Raw genomic sequence first — 26,846 nt, 5'->3', positions numbered from 1 at the left:
CAAGAATGTTGTTATTCTTCTTTCTTCGAAGTACCATGTATTTGTTCTTGGCCATATTTTCGAGCTGTGCATTGTTATATTATGGGAAAAACACGTTTGAACGCAAATTCACAAAGAAATGTTGATCATTTGCTCCGGAACTGCAACATCGATTTGCCATAACAAACAATTCTGGCACAATATGCGGGAACAGTCTGGTAGTGTCATATTTTTAAAATAGATTTGGAAGAATTGCTCATAATTTACATAGCACTCCGGCCCTGTTCTTTTTTTTCGTCACACCCAAAACCGTTATTTGTTTTAGGCGACGCAGCATTAAACCGTTATTTGTTATAAAAGAAACAAGCGGCTACATGACTGACGTGAGGTTTGGGTGTCCAAGACAAAATGATGAAAACATGGATAGAACAAAAGCGATTACGTAGCTTGCGTGACGCAATGACGAAGAAGGACTGACGTCAGTATTCTGTGCTCAAAAGATTACAAATACAAGACCACGACGAGATGTCAAAGATTCGTGAAGTGACCTGCGGCACATGTTGGAGCGTGTACCATGTCAATAATAGCCCAGACTTCACAAAGAATTAGCATCACATTCATTGCTGATGCATTAGGTGAAACTAGAGAGAGGAGCGGAACAGAGTATAGAAACAATTTAGCACACACAGCTGCAATTTATCATTGGAAGCCGCAAGAACGTAAGTGATACTTTGTACACGCCAGTAAATACAGCATCCTATACTCACGTGACATGTAAAATGAACTTCAGACTGGCTGTTTCTCCGCCAATTTCAAGCGGTACAATTATCTGAAAGTCGCTTGTTCATTTCAATGCTTGTTATTCTCTCAGGTGCCAGGAGAAAAGGTTCCGTACAACTCTCTCTTACTCTATTACACATGTCGTATGCATTAAGAGCGATTACTTCCCTTTGGTTATTTGATATGGAGAAAATCATGCCAAGATCTTGCAACTGAAGCAGATTTGTGATGTAATTCGATCGATTTTACCCGAAATTCGATTTATTAGAAAACGCACCGAGCGGTTACGTCCCTTGAATAAGAACAGAACTATTTTGCGTTGAAGCTAATTTCAAAGTCAAAATACCATTTATCATCACAAACAAGAATCACCTAGGGGGGGGGGGGGGGGGGGGGGGGTGCGGATACAACGTCCAAAGTTTGATCAGCATAAATCGAATTTCGGGGATAATCACATACATGTCACGTGAGTATAGGGTGCTGTATTTACTGGCGTGTATACTTTGTTGTACATGTGTTGTACATGTATGCATGTTCAAACTTTTTAGTCCAATACGCGATCTGTTCATTGTCGTTGTTTTTATCATCACAGCAGTCGTCATCATCGTCATCATCCTCGCTGTCTCATACTAAGCCTACTTCCCTGACTAGTGGTGGGATCATTCCGACTTGTGGTGGGATCATTCTGACTAGTGGTGGGATCATTCTGCGTATCTGGGTGAGATGGTTATAATAATGAACAGAATAAGTCAATGGACAGATGAATAAAATTAGTAAATAGGGCCTATGTCAGTAGATTCAATCCATACATGACTCAGGGCCGGATCTTTTTTTATTTAGTCAAGTTTTGACTAAATATTTTAACATCGAGGGGGAATCGAAACGAGGGTCGTGGTGTATGTGCGTGTGTCTGTGTGTCTGTGTGTGTGTGTGTGTGTGTGTAGAGCGATTCAGACTAAACTACTGGACCGATCTTTATGAAATTTGACATGAGAGTTCCTGGGTATGAAATCCCCGAACGTTTTTTTCATTTTTTTGATAAATGTCTTTGATGACGTCATATCCGGCTTTTCGTGAAAGTTGAGGCGGCACTGTCACGCCCTCATTTTTCAACCAAATTGGTTGAAATTTTGGTCAAGTAATCTTCGATGAAGCCCGGACTTCGGTATTGCATTTCAGCTTGGTGGCTTAAAAATTAATTAATGACTTTGGTCATTAAAAATCTGAAAATTGTAAAAAAAAATAAAAATTTATAAAACGATCCAAATTTACGTTTATCTTATTCTCCATCATTTGCTGATTCCAAAAACATATAAATATGTTATATTCGGATTAAAAACAAGCTCTGAAAATTAAATATATAAATATTATTATCAAAATTAAATTGTCGAAATCAATTTAAAAACACTTTCATCTTATTCCTTGTCGGTTCCTGATTCCAAAAACATATAGATATGATATGTTTGGATTAAAAACACGCTCAGAAAGTTAAAACAAAGAGAGGTACAGAAAAGCGTGCTATCCTTCTTAGCGCAACTACTACCCCGCTCTTCTTGTCAATTTCACTGCCTTTGCCATGAGCGGTGGACTTTTATTTGGAATAAAATCAAGCTCTGAAAATTAAATATATAAAACTTATTATCAAAATTAAATTTTCGAAATCAATTTAAAAACACTTTCATCTTATTCCTTGTCGGTTCCTATTTCAAAAAACATATAGATATGATATGTTTGGATTAAAAACACTCTCAGAAAGTTAAAACAAAGAGAGGTACAGAAAAGCCTGCAATCCTTCTTAGCGCAACTACTACCCCGCTCTTCTTGTCAATTTCACTGTCTTTGCCGTGAGCGGTGGACTGACGATGCTACGAGTATACGGTCTTGCTGCGTTGCATTGCGTTCAGTTTCATTCTGTGAGTTCGACAGCTACTTGACTAAATGTTGTATTTTCGCCTTACGCGACTTTTTGTTTTATGCTGATAACTAGCTTGTTTTCTTGCGAAGAAGTTTCATTTTGTGTTTGGTAGTCCTTCTCTCTTAGGTTAACCGTTAGGCCTAATTAGAATAAAATAGCTTTGATAGACATTCAGCAAAAAATTAAATACAGGAAAAATCACAAATGGTCCATATTATTAGGAGCCTGGGCGCCTAATATGGACCAGTGGAGAGTCTTTCACGAATCGCTGTAAAAAGCCCCCTATACTTCAAAATAACATGATACAACTTAGTGTGCAAGTCAGACTAATCAAACTATGCTTTAGATTTATCTGTTTTGGGTTGATGAGAGCATTATTTGAAGCACACCAGGAAACTAAAGAAGCTTATCAAAAACAGAGTGAAAATAAGTGAAATTATCAACTTCCACGAAAAGAAGACTATTTGTTATATATATTTTTGATATCTCGAGGGCTAGTTATAGGTTATTTTCAGCAAGCTTCTTAATGAATTAATGAAAATAGCCTTTAGCTTTTATTTTCTTCGATTTGTTGAAGGTGGTCCATATTAGGGGACTCACGCATACTTTGAGATTTTGCTATTTTTTTTTGTGCAGTAGAAACTCTGGGTCAACACTGCTAAAATGTAACAAATACAGTCTTAGCTGTCATTTGTAGCACGTTTTGTGTGATAAAAGCTTTGGCTGTGGACAGAAACGAGTCCGTTTTTGGCGGCAAATTTAGTGTGAACGCTGCCAAAAGTGAAACAAAGAGAAAAAGCCTAACGGTTTTGAGGTTTGTGTTTCTGCAACTGTTTTGACATGTGCAAGTTATCCATAGAGGGTGAATACAGCGAATGAAATTGTTTTGAGCGCTCTAGCGCCGCTAGTTTGTCAGAACTGGAGGTGGTCCATATTAGGAGCCGGTCCATATTAGGAGCCCTTCCCCTACCTCTCAGAGAAAAGAAAAACAAATATGTCAGACTTATTTACTCGGCATATAATATGTCTTTGGGATTATTTACTGAACCACTATGGTAAATGAATATCTGAAGTATTTTGTTACTGTTAAAAATGTGTAATTTTGATTCCCAGTTGCAAGGAAAGACCAAAAAATGACCTCACAAATGCAAAATTTGCTCAGCTTCTGGGAGGCTTTGCCCCCCAGACCCCCCAGCGGGGCGTTGCCCCTGCACCCCACAGGGGCCTCAACGGCCCCTGGACCCATGCCTTCAGTTGCCTTCAGTTGGAACACCCCCCCCCCCCCCCTCAAACGAACTTGGTCCGGCCCTGTGACTCAAGAGTAAATCAAATGGTATCTTGCCTTCATTATCAGTTTATTATCCTCCCCCCCTCCCCCCTCACCCCCCCCCCACCCCTTGGTTTTACTGTCATCAGCTTACGTCCACACCTCGAGGTGGTTTCTACTTTCTTTTTAACCTTTTGTTGTTATTCCCGTTCGAAGAAAAGAAAATGAGTTCTGGATGATCGAACGTGTAGCAAAGACCTGTACGCGTACGTGTACACCCGTGACTCACTTTCTTCTGAAAATCTCTATCGGATAATCTTACTGACAGGACAACAACGATGCTACCTGACTACAACAACACTGCCGACCTGCCAATCACCCACAACCAGGTGGCTCCCACCGACGACGAAGTGACCACGTCCAAAGCGGTCCCTGGCAGCAGGTCAGCCAGCGATGACCCGTTCCAAGCTGACTCGTGTGGTGCCCAGTCCGCGGACCTTCCCCCGGATAGCGACACAGAGCCTGCTCGCTCCTCTGACTGCCAGGCTCGCGGAGAAAGGTATGGCCAACAAGAAAATATGTTGGTTAAGGGTAACCCGACCGACCTTATTTTTTCCTGCCGACCCTAGAACTTGTTTTCCATTTCTCGAAAAAACAAACAAACTTTTGAAACATTCTCCGAACCATACCGAGACTAAAGGTATACTGGCTTCAAACTCGACTACATTAAACAAAAAGAAAAAAAAAGCCTGCCTACCGACATTATGGCACGTTACCCTAAACCATCATTTTTTCTCTCTTTTTTTTTTTTTTTTTTTTTTTTTGGGGGGGGGGGGGGGGGGGCACCTTGAAGGTTAGCTACCCATGCACGACTGTTCACACGAATTCCCGATATATCTCTGTCGGGTTAGAAACCGCAGAAGAAGAAGAAGAAGAAGCAGAAGAAGAAGAAGAAGAACTCAGTCGGGTTAATATGGGTTGAGAAAGAGTGAATACTCTTACTCTTAGTGAGACAAGCTTTCTACACGTGCTTCTTAGCCACGTGTTTCAGACACACCCCTCGATAGTGACTGGCCTATAATGCCACGTGTTTCAGACACACCCCTCGATAGTGACTGGCCTGTAATGCCACGTGTTTCAGACACACCCCTCGATAGTGACTGGCCTGTAATGCCACGTGTTTCAGACACACCCCTCGATAGTGACTGGCCTATAATGCCACGTGTTTCAGACACACCCCTCGATAGTGACAGGCCTATAATGCCACGTGTTTCAGACACACCCCTCGATAGTGACTGGCTTATAATGCCACGTGTTTCAGACACACCCCTCGATAGTGACTGGCCTGTAATGCCACGTGTTTCAGACACACACCTTCGCTAGTGACTGGCCTAGAATGCCACGTGTTTCAGACACACCCCTCGCTAGTGACTGGCCTATAATGCCACGTGTTTCAGACACACCCCTCGCTAGTGACTGGCCTATAATGCCACGTGTTTCAGACACACCCCTCGATAGTGACTGGCCTATAATGCCACGTGTATCAGACACACCCCTCGATAGTGACTGGCCTATAATGCCACGTGTTTCAGACACACCCCTCGCTAGTGACTGGCCTATAATGCCACGTGTTTCACACACACCCCTCGATAGTGACTGGCTTATAATGCCACGGGTTTCACACACACCCCTCGATAGTGACTGGCCTATAATGCCACGTGATAAATGGTGACTCCCTAAAAACAAGAGTACTTACTCTGACCTGACACAGCTAGTTCGTTCTGAAAATCGCCTATGATGGCGAGATCTCGCGTGATTGCTTCAAGCTTCAGCTACGCAACTGCAGTATGCTTTTGCGGACACATTCCCAGAAATACATTGCTAATTTCACAAGCAGTCTGACAAAAATGATAGTCATTACTGATTGTAAAAAAAAAACTCGAAATTTGTGTTCTTGCTTGATTTGTTTTCGTCGTGAAATTGTAGTAAATAATATACGAAAATGAAACATGTCATTTAGTTCTGCTTCGGTAACCTCCATGCACAAGTGGTTTGTTCAGGCTTGTTTCACAACTGTCATTTACGAATGGGATTCAAAATGGCTAATATAAGGATGAGGATAAGGATAAGATTTTTCTAGCCCTGTGAGGTTATACCCTCATGGAAATTCGGACTGTTTCCTCATTGGGGAAAGCGAGCTGCCCTTCTTTTGTACGGCGCGACCCTTCTTTTTTCCCTCCTGCGTGCGTGTATTCATGTTTCCAAGCACTGAGACTTTCGCTGTGAACTTGGGTTCTTTATCGTGCGCAGGCGTGATGGTATGGCCTACTTGGAGTGGCTACTGTCAACAAGGTCGAGCGCGACCATCCCCGATGGAATCACGCGTCACGTGACTTTCAAGTCTTCGGCAACCTCCATCATCCTTCCAGAACTGTCAGGCGAGTACATTTTGCATGGACATGTTCACAATCATCAGCGTTTTTCTTTGTTATCGTTCTCAGGGCTGGACCTAGTGCGTGAGGGGGAGGGGCGTCAAAAAAGTGTCAAGAGTACAGGGGCTGGACCTAGTGCGTGAGAGGGAGGGGCTTCACAAATGTGGCGAGGGTACAAGGGCTGTACCTAGTGTATGAGAGGGAGGGGCGTCAAAAAAGTGTCAAGAGTACAGGGGCTGGACCTAGTGCGTGAGAGGGAGGGGCTTCACAAATGTGGCGAGGGTACAAGGGCTGTACCTAGTGTATGAGAGGGAGGGGCGTCAAAAAAGTGTCAAGAGTACAGGGGCTGGACCTAGTGCGTGAGGGGGAGGGGCTTCACAAATGTGGCGAGGGTACAAGGGCTGTACCTAGTGTATGAGAGGGAGGGGCGTCAAAAAAGTGTCAAGAGTACAGGGGCTGGACCTAGTGCGTGAGAGGGAGGGGCTTCACAAATGTGGCGAGGGTACAAGGGCTGTACCTAGTGTATGAGAGGGAGGGGCGTCAAAAAAGTGTCAAGAGTACAGGGGCTGGACCTAGTGCGTGAGGGGGAGGGGCTTCACAAATGTGGCGAGGGTACAAGGGCTGTACCTAGTGTATGAGAAAGAGGGGCGTCAAAAAAGTGTCAAGAGTACAAGGGCTGGACCTAGTGTATGAGAGGGAAGGGCTTCCAACATGAGGCAAGGATACAGGGGTTGGACCCAGTGTATGAGAGGGAGGGGCGTCAAAAAAGTGTCAAGAGTACAGGGGCTGGACCTAGTGCGTGAGGGGGAGGGACTTCACAAATGTGGCGAGGGTACAAGGGCTGTACCTAGTGTATGAGAGGGAGGAGCTTCCAATATGAGGCAAGGGTACAGGGGCTGGACCTAGTGTATGAGAGAGAGGGGCTTCCAACATTAGGCAAGGGTACAGGGGTTGGACCCAGTGTATGAGAGGGAGGGGCGTCAAAAAAGTGTCAAGAGTACAGGGGCTGGACCTAGTGCGTGAGGGGGAGGGACTTCACAAATGTGGCGAGGGTACAAGGGCTGTACCTAGTGTATGAGAGGGAGGGGCTTCCAATATGAGGAAGGGGTACAGGGGCTGTACCTAGTGTATGAGAGGGAGGGGCTTCCAATATGAGGAAGGGGTACAGGGGCTGGACCCAGTGTATGAGAGGGAGGGGCGTCAAAAAAGTGTCAAGAGTACAGGGGCTGGACCTAGAGCATGAGGGGGAGGGGCTTCACAAATGTGGCAAGTGTACAAGGGCTGGACCTAGTGTATGAGAGGGAGGGGCTTCCAACATGAGGCAAGGGTACAGGGGTTGGACCCAGTGTATGAGAGGGAGGGGCTTCCAACATGAGGCAAGGGTACAGGGGTTGGACCCAGTGTACGCGAGGGAGGGGCGTCAAAAAGTGTCAAGAGTACAGGGGCTGGACCTAGTGCGTGAGGGGGAGGGGCTTCACAAATGTGGCGAGGGTACAGGGGCTGGGGGTGTACGTCTGCCCCCAATCTGTCGTTGACCTTTAGCATTTGAAAGTCTTTTTTGGCCTCTCCTTGCGATTATTTTTTACATAATTGCCGGAAAAGGGGGGGGGGTTAGGGCTTTTGTATCCCAGGACAACCACCCCCTCCCCCCCCTCCCCCCCCCCTTGTCCCGCTCCCTAGATCCATCCGTGATAATGATAATCATTTCTGTTTGTTATCGTTCTTTATGATTTGTGGCTGCGACTTTCATGTTCGACGTGATGTGTTGTGCCCCAAAAGACATTCTTGTGCTGTGCTCTGTGAGAGGTGTTTTCTTTGTGCTTAATATTATTTTGTTTGGACCTAGCTGTTGATGTGTACATTGTTGTTAAACAGTTGTTTGTTGTATGTTTATCAGGGTTTGCTAGTGTGTGATAGGGTTCGTGTCCGTCTATAGATGCTAGTTTCTTTGTTAGTCCTGTGTTGACAACTCTTCGACAAGCGCTTAGAACTGTACCCACGGAATACGCGCTATATAAGCTTCCTATTGATGTCTTGAGAAAAGCGCTTAGAACTGTACCCACGGAATACGCGCTATATAAGCTTCCTATTGATGTCTTGAGAAAAGCGCTTAGAACTGTACCCACGGAATACGCGCTATATAAGCTTCCTATTGATGTCTTGAGAAAAGCGCTTAGAACTGTACCCACGGAATACGCGCTATATAAGCTTCCTATTGATGTCTTGGGACAAGCGCTTAGAACTGTACCCACGGAATACGCGCTATATAAGCTTCCTATTGATGTCTTGAGAAAAGCGCTTAGAACTGTACCCACGGAATACGCGCTATATAAGCTTCCTATTGATGTCTTGAGAAAAGCGCTTAGAACTGTACCCACGGAATACGCGCTATATAAGCTTCCTATTGATGTCTTGAGAAAAGCGCTTAGAACTGTACCCACGGAATACGCGCTATATAAGCTTCATATTGATTGATTGATTGATTGAACGTAACCTTGAACGAAATGAAGAAGCCGCTCGTGTCCACCAGAGACGCGCACATGCTGCTTTGCTGTTGTTGCTTTTACACTTGTATTTCACTTGCTATTTTCCATCTCTTCTCCCCCTTTTGCAAATCCCGTAATTCTTTTCACATACGTTGTATTCGTCCTCCAATGAAAATGTGAAACTGTTATGAAGAGCACGTGTGAAAGCATAGCTTGTTATGTTACATTGATTCAGTTGATTGTGTGCGGCATTGCTTTTTGTAATTCCTTGAGTTAAACATTGTTTTGACCAAAGAGCGGTACACTATTATTGAACACTATGTTATTTTGTTTTGGTCACGTAAAATAAGAGTGAAATAAGGGGTCACGGTTTGGTCACTTTTGCTTGAGTTTGTGTCCTATTTGTATATTTTCAGTTGTTCCATGTCCTGTATTTTGAATATAATGTTGTATTCACCAAAGTCGGGTACAGTGCCGAGAAGAGACGCTGGTACGTGCTGGTGCTCTACTGCCTGTACGCGTGCGGTCAGTCGACTGTGACCAATACCTTCGGCCCGCTGTCCATCACAGCCAGTGTTGTGTACGGGTGGGAGGAGCAGACTGTGTTGCTGCTTAACTTTATGGGTCCGCTGGCTTTCCTCCTCAGTGGGGGCTTCTTCTGCTGGATCGTCACTCACAAAGGTCTGTGTGGATTTATTCGTGTGTGGGTGGGGGGGGGCGGGGGATGGGGTGTGTGTGTTGGTGGGGGGGGGGATGGGGGTGTGTGTTGGTGGGGGTGGGGGATGGGGGTTGTGTGTAGGTGGGGTGGGTGGGAGTGGGGGATGGGGGTGGTGTGTGGGTGGTGGGATGGGGGTGGTGTGTGGGTGGGGGTGAGGGGATGGGGGTGGTGTGTGGGTGGGGTGGGGGATGGGGGTGGTGTGTGGGTGGGGGTGGGGGGTGGGGGTGTGTGTGGGTGGGGGGATGTGGGTGGTGTGTGGGTGGGGGGATGGGGTGGTGTGTGGGTGGGGGATGGGGGTGGTGTGTGGGTGGGGGATGGGGGTAGTGTGTGGGTGGGGGATGGGGGTGGCGTGTGGGTGGGGGTGGGAGGATGGGGGTGGTGTGTGGGTGGGGGATGGGTGTGGTGTGTGGGTGGGTGTGGGGGTGGTGTGTGGGTGGGGGGATGGGGGTTGTGTGTGGGTGGGGGGATGGGGGTGGTGTGTGGGTGGGGGTGGGGGCGTTGAGTGTGTACGTGTCTCTCTTTTTCCCTTCTTTCTTTCTCTTCCAATCGGCCTGATTGTCTGTCTCTTAGTCTCGGTCTGTCTGTCTGTCTGTCTGTCTGTCTGTCTGTCTGTCTGTCTGTCTGTCTCTCTCATTCTGTCTGTCTGTCTCTCTCATTCTGTCTGTCTGTCTCTCTCATTCTCACTGTCTGTCTCTGTCTGTCTGTCTCTCTCTGACTCTCGTTCTCTCTGTCTCTGTCTCTGTTTCTGTCTATCTCTGTCTCTGTTTCTGTCTCTCTTTGTCTCTGTTTCTGTCTGTCTCTCTCTGTCTCTCGTTCTCTCTCTCTCTCTCTCTCTCTCTCTCTCTCTCTCTCTCTCTCTCTCTCTCTCTCTCTCTCTCTCTTAACCAGGTGTTACACGACACTTGAGATTGCCACAAGTTCTCAAATGTCGTATAGTTGTGTTCTTTTTCTTCTCGCTCACGCTGCGCTTGTCTTTCTTCACGCTGCGCCAGCAGTCGTGTCTGGGACTCGACGAACTCCGTCAACTGCTTGCCTTTTAGTCCCAGTTCAATTCCTTTTGCCCAGAACTCAGCTATTCTGGTCTTTTCCGGTGCGTTCGTCTGTATTCTTTCACAGCCCCGAACGTAGACGAATGTAGTCTTCTAAAAGAACACAGTCTCTACTGCACCTCCGATGCTTCTCTCGTCGCTGTTCACCTTCGTAGACGCAGGCTGCCACCCTCCTCGTCTAACGTGACGGCGCACTCTGCTCACGATACGTACGCGACGTACCTCAGTCGTATTTCGTAGTATTAATGCACTAGCTCCGCGACGAAGTCCGTCTCGTCCAAACGGCAGCTAACCTCTGTAATCCCGATACACTCCGGCGTCGCTCACCGTACCGAGCTGCGGCGATTACCAAACTCTTCACCAGTCACACCGAATCCACGGTTCCGTAGTCTCAATACTGATCCCTCAGGATACACCCGAGTGATGGCTACCTCCTGTGACTGTCTTGACTGTCTTTGTTGCTGGAAAACCCTTGGCGTTAAACGTAGATCCTTGGCTTGGCCCCCAATTGTTACACGACACTTGAGATTGCCACAAATTCTCAAACGTCGTATAGTTGTGTTCTTTTATTCTACGTCGCCCGTCTTCGCAGCAACAGAAAACAACTCGTCAAATTGAGTTCGAGGATTTATTTAGCATTCCATACATACAACTGCACATCGTAGCAGAACTCAAATAGAAGCTTTTTTAACATTCAAATCGCGCTGGCATATATAGTAAATACTCAATCTCGAGAATATTCCAGACCGAACACGATACAACTACATTATACGAGCCGTGCATGGACTAAACTAGCGACATTCTCTCTGACGTACATCAAAAGCACCGACACACTTAATCCGAACGAACGCCACGAACTTACGACTAAAACAGCATGGTAAACAACTTGTTTTGACAGGACTAGAAAGTTCACCTGCATTCTCGTCCAAGCATAAATATTGTGTTTACAAAATATAATTCGGTACTTTCCCACAAAGTACAAATAAGTCAACTACATGCAACACACAAAACTGAACCAAAGCTCAGCAACGGTAGCGTTTCCTAACACCAGGGAAATGGTATAAGCGATTTTTCTCCGAATATTAGAGCTAAACATTATAGGTGTCTATCGGGTGTTTTGGTCAGCAAAGAGACTGAGGGTGGAACACAAATATTTATTTATTTATTTATTTATTAAGGAGATTTCTATAGCGCATAACTAAAAGCACTATGCGCTTTACAATATCACTAAGTATAAGCACACGCAAACATACTCTGATTAAATAGAACTTAGCCTAACAAGACAATACTAAGAACACTAAACGTTGAGTTCATACAAAAATAGAGAATTAAATTAAATACTGGACAAACGATTAAAATAAGCTTAAGGCCTACACCGACTACAATGGACTATTTCAAATACAAAAATTTAGTTAACTATAAAAGGCAGTGCATAAAACTCCATAATCCTAAGAAGGTCGATCAAATAAAAAACATAAAAGACTATTTAACTATAATTACTTCGTAAAAGATTTTTAACAACAAATCTAAAAGATTTTCATGCCATATTGCACAACACATTTTGACACAGACCCAACCTCACACAAGCACACATACACACTTACACACACACACACACACACACACACACACACACACACACACACACACACACACACACACACACACACATGTACTCACACACACACATATATACACACACACACACACACACAATAAATCCAACAAATATTCAAATACATAAAAAGAATTAAGTAAGCGTTTAAAACATATTTTACAAACAACGGTAGTACATATTATAGTGTTAATAATGTGAGACTACCCAATAAAAATATTTAACTAGTGAGTTTATTGGAATGCTGGCAGATAAAAACATATCACGAGGCAGGCGTGTGCTTCAGGTATTGTAAGCAGACTTGAAAAGGTGGGTTTTAAGGGACTTTTTGAAAGTGGAAGAGGTTTTACAGTGACGGATGGGGTGGGGAAGTTGATTCCAGAGAGTGGGAGCGGAAAAGGAGAAAGAACGGTCGCCAGTGGTTTTGGTTTTGGTGCGTGGGGTGGAAAGTATTCTGCTGTCAGTGGATGAGCGAAGCTGTCTGGATGGAGTGTAAGGATGCAAGAGTTCAGAAAGATAGACAGGAAAGTGAGGATCAGTGAAAGAGCTGAAGCAGATGTTGGCGGTTTTGTGTATGATGCGGGAAGATATAGGAAGCCAGTGAAGTTGTTGCATACGTGGTTGTATGTGGTCGTGTTTCTTTGCCCTGAAGATGAGTCTAGCTGCTGTGTTTTGGACTTTCTGAAGTTTGTCTGTGAGGTGCTGGGGAATGCCTGTGAGTAGAGCGTTGCAGTAGTCAAATTTGGAGAGAATGAGAGAGCAGACAAGAGTTTTGGTGGCTTCAAAGGAAAGAAGATGTCTGATGCTCCTAATTTTTGACTCACATGCGAAGCAAAAGTGAGTCTATGTACTCACCCGAGTCGTCCGTCCGTCCGGACGTCCGGACGTCCGTCCGTCCGTCCGGAAAACTTTAACGTTGGATATTTCTTGGACACTATTCAGTCTATCAGTACCAAATTTGGCAAGATGGTGTATGATGACAAGGCCCCAAAAAACATACATAGCATCTTGACCTTGCTTCAAGGTCAAGGTCGCAGGGGCCATAAATGTTGTCTAAAAAGCAGCTATTTTTCCCATTTTTCCCATTTTCTCTGAAGTTTTTGAGATTCAATACCTCACCTATATATGATATACTAGAGGAATACCCGGCTTCGCCGGGGTGAATCGCGAGACAGAGACAGACAGCGTGGCGGTTCATCACAATCACCTCTGCAAGCGAAGTCCTGTCAAACGGGATTGAGCATTTTAGAGCTTATTTCTTAGCCCTATATTATCTGTTGTGGCTTCTCAAATGCCAGAACATACAGACAGACGAAAGCCGCTAGACCCCATCACAAACAGAACTCTACAATCAACAGGTTTTTTCCCACACACACACACACAAACACACACACAGAGAAGCCGTATATATATATATGTATATCTATATCTATAAATATATAGAGATAGGTGAGAGTGTATTTTTTGCGTGGCTATAAATTGATTCGACCTTTTCACTTTGACAGTAAGAACAACTTACGGGTGCAAGGGAAGCGTTCTGGACAGCGCAGTGACATTCTAAAAATAGTACCTCAGAAACGGGAATTTGGGGTGAACGGCGCGACAGAGACAGACATCGTGGCGGTTCACCACAATCACCTTTGAAAGGCGAAGTCCTGTCAAACGGGATTGAGAATTTTTGAGCTTATTTCTTAGCCCTATATCATCTGCTGTGGCTTCTCACATGCCAGAACATACAGACAGACAAAAGCCGCTAGACCCCATCACAAACAGAACTCTATAATACATAGGTTTTTGCCCACACACACACACAAACACACACACACACAGAGAAGCCGTATATATATCTGTATCTATAAATATATAGAGAGAGGTGAGAGTGTATTTTTCGCGTGGCTATAAATTGATTCGACCTTTTCACTTTGACAGTAAGAACAACTTACGGGTGCAAGGGAAGCGTTGTGGACAGCGCAGTGGACAGCGCAGTGACATTCTAAAAATAATAGTAACTTACAACTGAACGGGAAAGCCACACGAAGGAAGGGAGATAAACGCCAAACACTGGAGAAGATAAGGAAGAGTTACTTATAATGGTGAAATGAACACAAAAACGAAAATGAGTTCAGCGCTGCGCGCTGAGAGCACGTGTTGAAATATCTCATCGATGATATTGTGTCCGGGGTGTAGCTGAATACGGTGTCCAAATTTGAAAAAGATCCACCGAGAACTTTGGCGTTGTGATGTGGTGTAGCGGCTATGGTGTGTCGGTATGGGGGCCCGGGTAAGCTGAGGTGGAACCAAAATAGCTGAGGTGGAACCAAAATCGGTTCCGCGCTGCGCGCTGAGAGCACGTGTTGAAATATCGACCAGGTTGTGTCGTGTCCCGGGTCTACCTGAATATGCCCACCAAATTTGAAGCAGATCCATCGAGAACTTTGGCCGTGCATCGCGCACAGATACACAGACAGATACACAGACACACAGACACACAGACTCTAGTCGTATATATATATAGATAGGGCAAAGTAAGCCCCATCTTTTGATACCAGTTTGGTTTACCTTGCTTCGAGGTCAAGGTCACAGGAGCTCTTCAAAGTTGGATTGTTTACATATTTTGAAGTGACCTTGACCCTGAACTATGGAAGATAACTGTTTCAAACTTAAAAATTATGTGGGGCACATGTTATGCTTTCATCATGAGACACATTTGGTCACATATGATCAAGGTCAAGGTCACTTTGACCCTTATGAAATGTGACCAAAATAAGGTAATGAACCACTAAAAGTGACCATATCTCATGGTAGAAAGAGCCAATAAGCACCATTGTACTTCCTGTGTCTTGAATTAACAGCTTTGTGTTGCATGACCTTGGATGACCTTGACCTTGGGTCAAGGTCACATGTATTTTGGTAGGAAAAATGTGTAAAGCAGTTCTTAGTGTATGATGTCATTGCTATGTAAAGGTCAAGGTCAAGCATGTGAGTCGTATGGGCTTTGCCCTTCTTGTTCTGATCTCAGTGTATGCAGATCTACAGATGTTCGTGATGTGCTTGTCCATGGAGAGGGTGTCTGTGAAGGTCACTCCAAGGTTTCTAGCAGAGGATGAGAGTTTGATGTCAGAGTTGCCTACAGAGATAGAAGAAGGAACAGAAGGAGGGAGAGGCTTGTTTTTAGGGTGGATGAGGAGGACTTCAGTTTTGTCATCATTTAGTTTTAGTTTGTTGCAGGTCATCCAGCGCTTGGCGTCGTCGACACAGTCCTGCACGCGGCGGATGGTGGAATCGAGTCGATCCGGGGGGCAAGAGCCCCGGAGTTGTGTGTCATCTGCAAAGGTTTGACTGGAAACCGAGTGGTGGCTGATGAGAGTTGATAGAGGTTTGGTGTAGAGGATGAAAAGGACTGGCCCGAGGACAGATCCTTGAGGAACTCCTAGTGAAAGGGTGGAAGTTTTGGAAGTGTGGCTGCCTGCTGAGACTGTCTGTGTTCTGTCCGAGAGATAGGATTGAAACCAGGTGAGTGCTGTGCCGGAAAGTCCGAAAGAGAGATGGAGGCGGTCAAGAAGGATCTGATGGTCTATTGTGTCGAAAGCTGCTGAGAGGTCGAGTAGGGTGAGAATGGAGAGATTACCACCATCCATCGCGCGCAGGAGGTCATTCATGACACGAACAAGCGCTGTCTCGGTGCTGTGACCTGCTCGGTAGGCGGACTGTGTGGTAGGAAAGAGGTTGTGAGAGTGAAGATAGTCGGAGAGTTGAGAAAGAACAAGTTTTTCAGTGATCTTGGAGAGGAAGGAGAGGTTGCTGACAGGACGGTAGTTTTTCAGGGTGTTCGGATCAAGGGACGGTTTCTTGAGAAGGGGGAGGACAATGGACTGTTTGAATGTGGGTGGAAAGGTGCCAGAAAGAAGAGAAGAGTTGATGATAGAAGTGATAACAGGCAGAAGTTCATCTAGGGACGGGGATGGGGTCAAGGGCACATGTTTTGGGAGCGGACTTGGTGATGACACCCTTCACCTCATGCTCGGTCACAGGTCTGAATCCAACAAAGGATGACGCCGTCTGTTCCACGTCATCCGTGAACGGCGAAGATGGTGTAGGAGTCGCGCTGTCCAGCTCCTCTCTGATCTTCTGAAATATTCCTATTTCTTCTCTTGGTTCAAGGCCTGCGGGTTGCCTGCGTCAGTTCCTCGTGCCTGGTTGCCATAGGAACCTTCCTTCAGTGTATCCCCGATGTTACTCCCGACGCTACTCGGTAAACCTTGAGGGGGTGGGTGTGGGGGGGAGTGTGTTTGTTTGTGTGTGATAAATAGAGAGAGAGAGAGAGAGAGAGAGAGAGAGAGAGAACTTTGAACTTTGAACTTTTGAACTTTATTACAGGAAAGATAGCATTAGGTCCGTAGGACCTTTCTTACAGCTAGTCCTGATCTAAGCAAAATGGTTATAATCGAAATGGGAATACATAGGAACAGAGAGAGAGAGAGAGAGAGAGAGAGAGAGAGAGAGAGAGAGAGAGAGAGAGAGAGAGAGAGAGAGAGAGAGAGAGAGAGAGAGAGAGAGAGAGAGAGAGAGAGAGAGAATAGCAGAAGTGCGAACTCAAGTTTACTCTATGGGAGTGAATGTTGGAATTTGTGGAAGTACTAAATGGTTCCAGCAACACCAACCAGAGAAACATACGACACGAACAAAATGCGCGTGGGCCACTTGGATGGTATAAGACTGGTATTCTATGGACACTTTTGTCTTACAGCTCGTTTTATGACGACTAAACAAAGCAATAAGGCTGGTGTTGAAAGGACACAAGTACTAAGTATTGTTTTTAACAACGGCACAATATCCTCTTTCAGCCTGGTCCTAACCGGACATTTTGTGAACGGCCTTGGTGGTCCACTCGCCATGTCCGGCGCCCCAGCGCTGTCGGCGTGTTGGTTCCCTCCCAACCAGCGAGCCATGGCAACCACAGTCGGCGCCATGGCTTTCTACCTGGGCCTGGCTGTCTCGTCACGCTTGGGTAATTTCTCTCTCCTAGTCTGTTCCCGGCCTGGCTGTCTCGTCACGCTTGACTGATGATGTCATTTGTATGGAGTCGACGCACGTGCGAGGATATGTATGTGTGGGAGGGGGGGGGGGGGCGGGAGATGGAAGCTTGCTGTATGTTATGTAATGTATATATTGTGTGTGATACGTGGAAATGTGATACTATTTATTTGCATGTATGATACAGGTACAAATGTGATAATTGTAGGCTTATACTAGTGATTACTGTGTGTGATACATGAAATGTGATATGAATGCTGTTTTTATATGTTATACTCTTACTTTCTCCCAAGCGCAAGACAAATTCTTCTATGAAAATTGAAGCCAATAAAATTTGAGTTGAGTTGAGTTGAGTTGAGTTGAGTAATTTCTCTCTCCTAGTCTGTCTACCTGGGCCTGGCTGTCTCGTCACGCTTGGGTAATTTCTCTCTCCTAGTCTGTTTCCGACCCTGGCTGTCTTTCTTTATTTATTTGGTGTTTAACGTCGTTATCAACCATTCAAGGTTATATCGCGACGGCCCTGGCTGTCTGTCTCACTGTCTTTGTTCATGACCGCTGTCTGTTAGTCGGTCTCTTTCTCTTTGTCTCCCTTTGTTCGTGTTTGTCTGTCCGCCTGTGTGTCTCTGTCAGCTAGGGCTCCCCACGGATGTCCGTCCTAGAGGGTCCCGGGACCCCCACTTTTAAAGTTTAGAGGGTCCATGGACCCCCTACGCGGAGTTTTAGAGGGTTCCAAGAGTCCATGGTCCCCAAACCCCCTGTCTATTGTTCATATAACGCGTTGTTATCGCAAATAGTGTGACTATACATTGTTAACTGAAACACACTCACTTTTTACATTTAGTCAAGTTTTGACTAAATGTTTTAACATAGAGGGGGAATCGAGACGAGGGTCGTGGTGTATGTGTGTGTGTGTGTGTGTGTGTGTGTGTGTGTGTGTGTGTGTGTGTGTGTGTGTGTCTGTCTGTCTGTCTGTCTGTCTGTCTGTGCGTGTGTGCATGTGTGTAGAGCGATTCAGACCAAACTACTGGACCGATCTTTATGAAATTTGACATGAGAGTTCCTGGGAATGATATCCCCGGACATTGTTTTCTTTTTTTGATGAATACTTTTGATGACGTCATATCCGGCTTTTTGTAAAAGTTGAGGCGGCACTGTCACACCCTCATTTTTCAATCGAATTGATTGAAATTTTTGTAAAGCAATTTTCGACGAAGGCCGGACTTCGGTATTGCATTTCACCTTGGTGGCTTAAAAATCAATTAATGACTTTGGTCATTAAAAATCTGAAAATTGTAATACATTTCTTTTATATAAAACGATCCAAATTTACGCTCATCTCATTCTACATCATTTCCTGATTCCAAAATCATATAAATATGTTATATTTGGATTAAAAACAAGCTCTAAAAATTAAAAATATAAAAATTATGATCAAAATTAAATTTCCAAAATCGATTTAAAAACAATTTCATCTTATTGCTTGTCGGTTCCTCATTCCAAAAACATATAGATATGATATGTTTGGATACGCTCAGAAAGTTAAAACGAAGAGAGGTACAGAAAACGTGCTATGCAGCACAGCGAAACCACTACCGCGCTGAACAGGCTCGTCAGTTTCACTCCGTTATGCACAAGCGGCGGACTACGGTCATTGTGAAAAAATGCAGTGCGTTCAGTTTCATTCTGTGAGTTCCACTCAGCTTGACTAAATGTAGTAATTTCGCCTTACGCGACTTGTTTTATATCGTTCCGGCGTGAAATTGGCAACATGCTTTTGCTTGCACTATTGCACTATACTTGACTGACGACTACCGTCTGAAAAGAGTACCTACTGTACGCACGATAGCGGACATTTAGTGCGTCCCGGGACCCGCTCGATCTTTATAGGTTTAGTGCGTCCCGGGATCCCCTCAATGATTTTTTTAGTACGTGATTTCGGCTTGTAGTGTATGGAACGCCAGATACGCCATGTCCCCGCGGAATTCCGGCCGAAATTCCGCGCGGAATTTCGAGCTATTCTCGTCGTTGATTGGTCAGAAATTCCGCCCGAACTTTTATTGTCCTCGCGCAATTCCGGGCGGAATTCCGGCCGGACTTTTCTCGGGAACGTTCGTATGGGTTCGGCACTTTCCGCCCGGACTTTTAGATCGAGAAATTTAAAAAAATTGGAACGGAAGAGAATCGTATCGAAGAAACATAGATTGGTTAAAGGCCAACATCCACAAGAATTTTTCTCCTGGAGCGACCTAAACTTGAACCCGAGGCAGTTCGCCAAAAAGAACCGCCGATCACGAGAAAAGCATGCGTATCGCATGCGAGACGATTTGCAAGCCAGCCAGCGCAGCAGCGGGTGGGGATTTGGTCTCGGCAAAGAAACAAACAATGCAGTGTTTGATCTCGGTGAGACTGAAAGAGAGACAGAGAGCACGAGAGAGAGCGACAGGGACACAGTGATTCAAGGCGCACAACTCTAGTAAAGTTGTCGTAGCACGTCCGCCTATGGCCAAAGTGATCCGGGTTCGATTCCCGGCATGTGTGGTCTGTTTTTTGTGGTTTTTTTTTAATTCTTGTTTACTATTGTTTATTATGAACGTTTTAATGTTTTATTTTACTCTAATAATTATTTTTAATTGTGTAAAATAAATATAATTTTTTTTTTTTTAAATCCACGTGCACAAGACAAAAACTTTCATACTGGGGGAGCGAGCCAGTCTGAAGAGTACTCGGGTCCAGTGCCAGCGTTTTTACATTTAGTCAAGTTTTGACTAAATGTTTTAACGTAGAGGGGGGAATCGAGACGAGGGTCGTGGTGTATGTGTGTGTGTGTGTGTGTGTGTGTGTGTGTGTGTGTGTGTGCGCGCGCGCGTGTGTGTGTGTAGAGCGATTTAGACTAAACTACTGGACCGATCTTTATGAAATTTGACATGAGAGTTCCTGGGTATGATATTCCCATACTTTTTTTCATTTTTTGATAAATGTCTTTGGTGACGTCATATCCGGCTTTTCGTGAAAGTTGAGGCGGCACTGTCACGCTCTCATTTTTCAACCAAATTGATTGAAATTTTGGCCAAGCAATCGTCGACGAAGGCCGGGGTTTGGTATTGCATTTCAGCTTGGTGGCTTAAAAATTAATTAAGGACTTTGGTCACTACAAATCTGAAAATTGTAAAAAAAAATCATTTTTTTCTAAAACGATCCACATTTACGTTCATCTTATTCTCCATCATTTGCTGATTCCAAAAACATATAAATATGTTATATTTGGATTAAAAACAAGCTCTGAAAATTAAAAATATAAAAATTATTATCAAAATTAAATTGTCGAAATCAATTTAAAAACACTTTCATCTGATTCCTTGTCGGTTCCTGATTCGTGAAAGCAAAATTACAACATTTAGTCAATCTGTCGAACCCACAGAATAAAACTGCACGCACTGCAGTGTTTTCAGTCACGAGAATAAAACAGCTTCGTCAATCCACGCGGCAAGGAAGTCGCTCAATTTTTGCGTGCAACACGAAGTAAACAGACATGCAAGAATAGCGACGGGTTCAAGTTTAGGTCGCTCCAGGAGAAAAATTCTTGTGGATGTTGGCCTTTAAAATCTCCTCGCGCAATTCCGCCCGGACTTTTATCGCAAACGTTCGGCACTCGTTTTGCACGGAATTTTAGAGAGAGACATGAAAACAGTGGGATTGGAAGAGAGTCGGATCAAAGAACCAACATTAATCGCGCACGCGCGTGTGTGAGTGTGAACACAGCTATTTCGTGGAAGCGGTTCTTGCGAACAGTACACACTTCGGAAAAGTGCTCAAGATGTTTCCCTTGATTAAAATAAAGGGTTTTGACTGACTGAACACAGACCAAACTCTCTCTCTCTCTCTCTCTGTCTCTCTGTCTCTGTCTCTGTCTCTGTCTCTCTCTCTCTCTCTGTCTCTGTCTCTCTCTCTCTCTCTCTCTCTCTCTCTCTCTCTCTCTCTCTCTCTCTCTCTCTCTCTCTCTCTCTCTCTCTCTCTCTCTCTCTCTGATTCTAACCTTTTTTTTCTGATTGCAACTCTTTGCAAGTGCCGTCCTTAATATTTAGTTCTTAGATGCGCGCGTTCCGAGATTTCGGCACCACAATGTGAAATTATCTTTCAAGCGGCATGTATTAGTACAAATTTAGCTTCCAAGTTTGTTTTTCAAATGTTCTTTGTTTTTGCCTCTCTCAGTGTGTCCGTCTGTCTGTCCGAGTCTTGCTCTCCCTGTTTCTCTCCCTGTCATTTCCTGTCTCTGTATGTCTGTCGTTCTCGGTCTGTACGTGTGTCTGTCTGTCTCTCTTGTGTCTGTCTGTCGGTCTGTCTGTCTCTCTCCCTCTGTCTCTGTATGTATATGTCTGTCTCTCTCTCAGAGCAGCCCGAATGTAGTTTGCAGCTGTAATAAATAATAGTTGACGGCGGTGCATCGTTTTGATGATTTGTCCACTATCCTTTTTTCTGTGAGCGTGTATTATAATCGCGCGCGCACACACACACACACACACACACACATCTGAAACGCTGCCTCATCCCCCACCTCACCCTCTCCCCAATTTGGAAAAAGAAAGATATAATTTACGCCCTGGCAGATATTCTCGGAACAGTGTTCTTTGTGACCTTGGTCGTAACGGAAAAATATAGCAGTCTGCTGAGTAACGGATGGCGCATGAAATGAGTCATTTGTGTCGTTTAACACCTCTTTTCAGTTCTACTTGGTAAGGATGCCGCACACACATAACAACTGTCCTTCCTTTACGCTCTTTGAGTCAAATTGGTCTGACAAGGCGTGTACGTCGAATGACAAATATCATACATACCCTTACTTGAATAAAATGCTATACCAGCCAAAAATAAACCAGAAAATATATCTCTGACAACAGCAACAACAAAAACAACAACCACCCAGTTCATGTCTGCAAAGGAAGCAGGACAGTTTCTGATTTCAGTTCGTATCTAAAGAAGTAGATGCCCATATAGCGAGCACAATTGCGTGCAGATCTGTCTAAAATCTGTATCATTCTGTTTAATTAACATTCTGCCAGTAAGAAAATGTCTTCTTCAAGCATCTATAATACATGGGTCTTGGCAATGATCGCATTCACGTCTTGCATCATTAACAGCACAACATCCATTGCTATTTGTAATCCTGCGTTTTGACGAATTTGAGTGATCGCCCTTGATTTCAAAGCATTTACATATGAGTGTCCGGTAAATTCCCATTCCATGTTTTTAGTAAGTAGAGAATAGCTCGAAAGTCAGTGCGGAATTCCGGCCGGAATTGCGCGAGGACAATAAAAATTCGGGCGGAATTTCTGACCAATCAACGACGAGCGTATCTGGCGTTCCATAGTAGTGCGCAGCGCATAGAACGCAGGGACACGCACTTTGGGGAGCCCTGGCTGTGTCTCTCTGTGTCTCTCTGTGTCTCCCTCTGTTTCTGTGTCTGTTATGTCTGACTGTCTGTCTCTCTCTCTGTCTCTGTCTGTCTCCCCCCTCTCTCTCTCTTTTTTGATGTGTGTTTGTGTGTGTGCGCGTGCTTGTTTGTGTGTGCCTTCGTTTGAGAGCAATCTTCAACGGTGACAACAAAACACATCTATGTCGATACCAGTGGTGTTCGGTGGAAGGGAGATAACCCGGGTATTCCCTGCAGGTGTAACACTGCTTCTTGCAGTTATAGTCTCCCTTTAATCACAGGAGCGTCAGTCTTGAATCCGACTTCTCACAACAGCGTGCAAAGAGTTGAAGGTACCTTCCAGCGGTGGCTTATTTTACACATTTGTTCTTTTCAAACTTTCTGAATGTCTTACCAAAGAAAACAACGGCCGTGCTTTTGCATAGCAAGGTATAGCAAATGCCATGCGATAGGCTATTGACGTTTTCACTGGGGGGGGGGGGGGGGGGGGGGGGGGGGAGGGGGATCGCACGCCAACATAGAGGAACGTAAATACAATGCATTGGATCGTTTTCACTCACTGTGTGTGTCGTCAGGTCCGTATCTTGTTCCGACACCCGGGGGTCAAGTCACTCCCAGCTCTTTGCCACCCGTTGTCAACAGGTAGGTGTTGTGCATCATTAAAGGTATAAGTGTACACACAGACACACGCGCGCGCACACACACACACACACACATACACACCCCACACACACACACACACTGACACACTGACACACTCCTAAACGGCCACATCGCAATTCAGATACATAGAGTTATTTTCAATTAGATTATTTTTCAGGATTGTATGCTTAACTCTCGTTTATTACTTTTCGTCTTTTTCTTATTCATTTCTATGTTGTGTTCTTTTTTCAAGCTCTGGGAAGTCCAGACACAACGATTCACTTTGTAAGTACATTGCAAGATCATGTATTAACTCGCTAATTGGTTTTTTTTTTAGAAAGGAAAGATAAATTCCTGTTTACTTACAAAAGACGTATGGCTGCCTAACTGGCGGGGTAAAAACGGTCATACACGTAACATTCCACTGGTGCAAAAAACACGAGTGTACGTGGGAGTTTCAGCCCACGAACGCAGAAGAAGAAGAAGACTTACAAAAGAAACAAGTTTAGTGACAGCTGAAACCAGCCAACCTATCTCAACAGTCCTTGTTCACCATGACTGCTACACTATTTCCATCTGTTTGGATTAAAAAGAATATACGCATAATTATAACGTATAATATATCATATCAAATAACCAAAGGGAAGTAATCGCTCTTTATGCATACGACATGTGTAATGGAGCAAGCGACAGTTGTACGGAACCTTTCGGTACCTGAGAGAATAACAAGTATTGAAATGAACAAGCGACTTTCATCCTCATTTCGTTTAAGATTCTGTATAATATATCAATTAACAACTGGAGTTTCCCTTTTTGAACCATGTGACGTCAGAGGCAGACAAAAACTCCTATTTAGGCGACTGGCCGAGAACACAGAAGAGTGCATGTTTGTCTGCGTTCAATCGTAAACAATAAAGGCATTTCTAACTGAAAAGGATTGATGCATGATAATAATTATAGTCTAAATTGTAATAGGTAGATTGAACAAAATATGTACATCCTTCTCAGATTTAAAGATTTGGTCAGTTTGAGCCTTTTATTCTTGCCTCTTGACATCACAGAACAAAATATTATTGTTGAGTATACTTGAACATAACGTTGCAAATAAATCTATAGTTTCGATAGTGTCACAAGTCATGTGTGATTTGTTGAGATTGAACCAACGTGAATCAAACAAATACGCAACAACAACAAAATCCAGACGGGTAGACAAACAGACAGACAGACAGACAGACAGACAGACAGACAGACAGACAGACAGACAGACAGACAGAGACAGACAGACGACAGACCGACCGATCGACCGAAAAATGGGAAATTACAAACGAACCTTGACAACTTTGTCTTCTGTTCGTTAATGTTGTGTCCCTGTACATGTAGACCGTCTCTGATTGAAATCATGTTTCATCTTGTCCGTTGTTGAAGTTCAGGACACCACGGAAGACACAAAACAAGCTCTGCGAACGTTTATGTATTTTGGTAAGCTTCTTTTGTGTAATCATCTTGCTCTGTGTGTTTGTGTGTGCGTGTGTGCGTGTGTGTGTGCAGGGGCGGATCCAGGGGGGGGGGGGGGGGTTCCGGGGTTTCCGGACCCCCCCCTAATTATTTTTATTTTTTTTAAGTTTAAAAAAAATTAAAAACAACGAAAAACTGATGGCTCAAATTGCACCAGATTGCTCCATTTTCCTTGTTTTAATTCATATTTTCCGGTGGGGGTGGGGGGGAAGGCAAGCCCCCTGACGCCCCTAGCAGCTTTCAATGCTTCGCGCCCTCAACTGAACGCTTCGCGTCGTCGAGTTGTCCCAAAAAGAAATTTGGAAAAAAAACTTAAAAATGATGTGATCCGCCCCGGGTGTGTGTGTGTGTGTGTGTGTGTGTGTGTGTGTGTGTGTGTGTGTGTGTGTGTGTGTGTGTGTGTGTGTGAGTATGTGTGTGTTTTTCAAGAGAGTGGAGTTAGGGTGTGTCTTGCTTTGTTTTGCAGCTTCTGTTTTGTATAACGCGTTGATTGCTGATTTGCCTTTTCCCCAGTTCCGCATTAACATGGACAAGTTTTGTTCTGAAATAAAGTGTTAAGTTGATGTGATGAGATGATATTTGCATTTTGAGCCATTCAGACCTACGGCTCGGGGAGAGAAATGTAAGTTTCACGTCCTCACGGCAAAGTAATGAGGGGCACTTAAGCGCGGGTGCTACTCCTACTGTAGATACTATACCCAGGTATATGGACAGTATGCGTGTTTAGGTGCCACTGGCACTTTTGGCAGAATGACCGAGGTCTTTTTACGTGCCACTGTGGTGACACGGGGTGGGACATGGAGACCGTCTCTGAACCTGCACATATATAGTTCACCCGTGTGGATTCGAACCGGTGTCCTTCCCCGAAAGCGGCGTGTGGCTTCCTAAATGGCGGGGGTAAAAAAACGGTCACACACGTATAACTCCACTCGTGCAAAAACACAAGTGTACGTGGGATTTTAAGCCTTTGAACGCAGAAGAAGAAGAAGAAGAAGAAGAAAAAGAAGAAGAAGAAGAAGAAGAAGAAGAAGAAGAAGAAGAAGAAGAAGAAGAAGAAGAAGAAGAAGAAGAAGAAGAAGAATAACGGGTGTCCAGGCCGGGATGGACACGGGTCAACTTTATGTGCAGACTCAGAGACGGTCTCCATGTCATACGAGGTCCAGCAGTTGACTCAACGACCTACGTGACGGGTCATGCGGTACGTGTTGCAGAAGCAGCGTGGACAACCACAGTGTTCGTTCTGATGGTGGTCTACTTCCCCGCCCAGCCCACTCTACCCCCCTCCCCCTCCGCCGCTGCCGAGAGGAAGTGCTCCCTTCGAACCTTCAAGGACCTCTGTTTGTGAGTGCACGTTTTAGTCAGCTTTGTGTGTATTGTCAAGTCATAGTGTGTGTGTGTGTGTGTGTGTGTGTGTGTGTGTGTGTGTGTGTGGGGGGGGTGATGGGTGTGTGTGTGTGCGTGTGTATGTTTGTGTTTGTGTTGGCGCGCGTGCGTGTGTTCGGAGCGATTCACAGAAAACTACCACACAGAGTTTTGTTCAATTTATAAATCAGTTCTTGCAGACGTTTTTTGTTTTTATATTTAGTCAAGTTTTGACTAAATATTTTAACATCGAGGGGGAATCGAAACGAGGGTCGTGGTGTATGTGCGTGTGTGTGTGCGTGTGTGTGTGTGTCTGTGTGTGTGTGTGTGTGTGTAGAGCGATTCAGACTAAACTACTGGACCGATCTTTATGAAATTTGACATGAGAGTTCCTGGGTATGAAATCCCCGAACGTTTTTTTCATTTTTTTGATAAATGTCTTTGATGACGTCATATCCGGCTTTTCGTGAAAGTTGAGGCGGCACTGTCACGCCCTCATTTTTCAACCAAATTGGTTCAAATTTTGGTCAAGTAATCTTCGACGAAGCCCGGGGTTCGGTATTGCATTTCAGCTTGGTGGCTTAAAAATTAATTAATGACTTTGGTCATTAAAAATCAGAAAAT

General features: G+C 44.6%; 1 protein-coding gene across 1 annotated transcript; it reads left to right on the top strand.

Moving 5' to 3' along the window:
• The first annotated feature begins 489 nt into the window (after nucleotides 1–489).
• On the top strand, nucleotides 490–26,205 carry LOC138946798 (solute carrier family 49 member 4-like). Its single transcript, XM_070318201.1, has 10 exons — nucleotides 490–698; nucleotides 4,270–4,500; nucleotides 6,252–6,379; nucleotides 9,322–9,540; nucleotides 16,403–16,493; nucleotides 17,086–17,249; nucleotides 23,279–23,345; nucleotides 23,599–23,630; nucleotides 25,452–25,482; nucleotides 25,989–26,205. The coding sequence occupies exons 2-10, from the start codon at nucleotides 4,280–4,282 to the stop codon at nucleotides 26,203–26,205; spliced, it is 1,170 nt and encodes a 389-aa protein (XP_070174302.1). The 5' UTR covers nucleotides 490–698; nucleotides 4,270–4,279.
• Nucleotides 26,206–26,846: the final 641 nt, after the last annotated feature.

The sequence above is a fragment of the Littorina saxatilis genome, linkage group LG14 (genome assembly GCF_037325665.1).
Source record: "Littorina saxatilis isolate snail1 linkage group LG14, US_GU_Lsax_2.0, whole genome shotgun sequence".
Classification (NCBI taxonomy): Eukaryota; Metazoa; Mollusca; class Gastropoda; order Littorinimorpha; family Littorinidae; genus Littorina; species Littorina saxatilis.
The sequence above is the reverse complement of the archived record's forward strand: the minus strand, read 5'-3'. Positions and strand labels throughout refer to the sequence as shown.

Excerpts from the sequence above, each read along its gene's own strand:
- LOC138946798 (XM_070318201.1), top strand. The coding sequence starts at position 4,280 with ATGCTACCTGACTACAACAACACTGCCGACCTGCCAATCACCCACAAC. Across the intron at positions 4,501-6,251 it reads TGCCAGGCTCGCGGAGAAAG|GCGTGATGGTATGGCCTACT; the intron begins GTATGGCCAACA and ends TATCGTGCGCAG. Across the intron at positions 6,380-9,321 it reads CATCCTTCCAGAACTGTCAG|TCGGGTACAGTGCCGAGAAG; the intron begins GCGAGTACATTT and ends TATTCACCAAAG.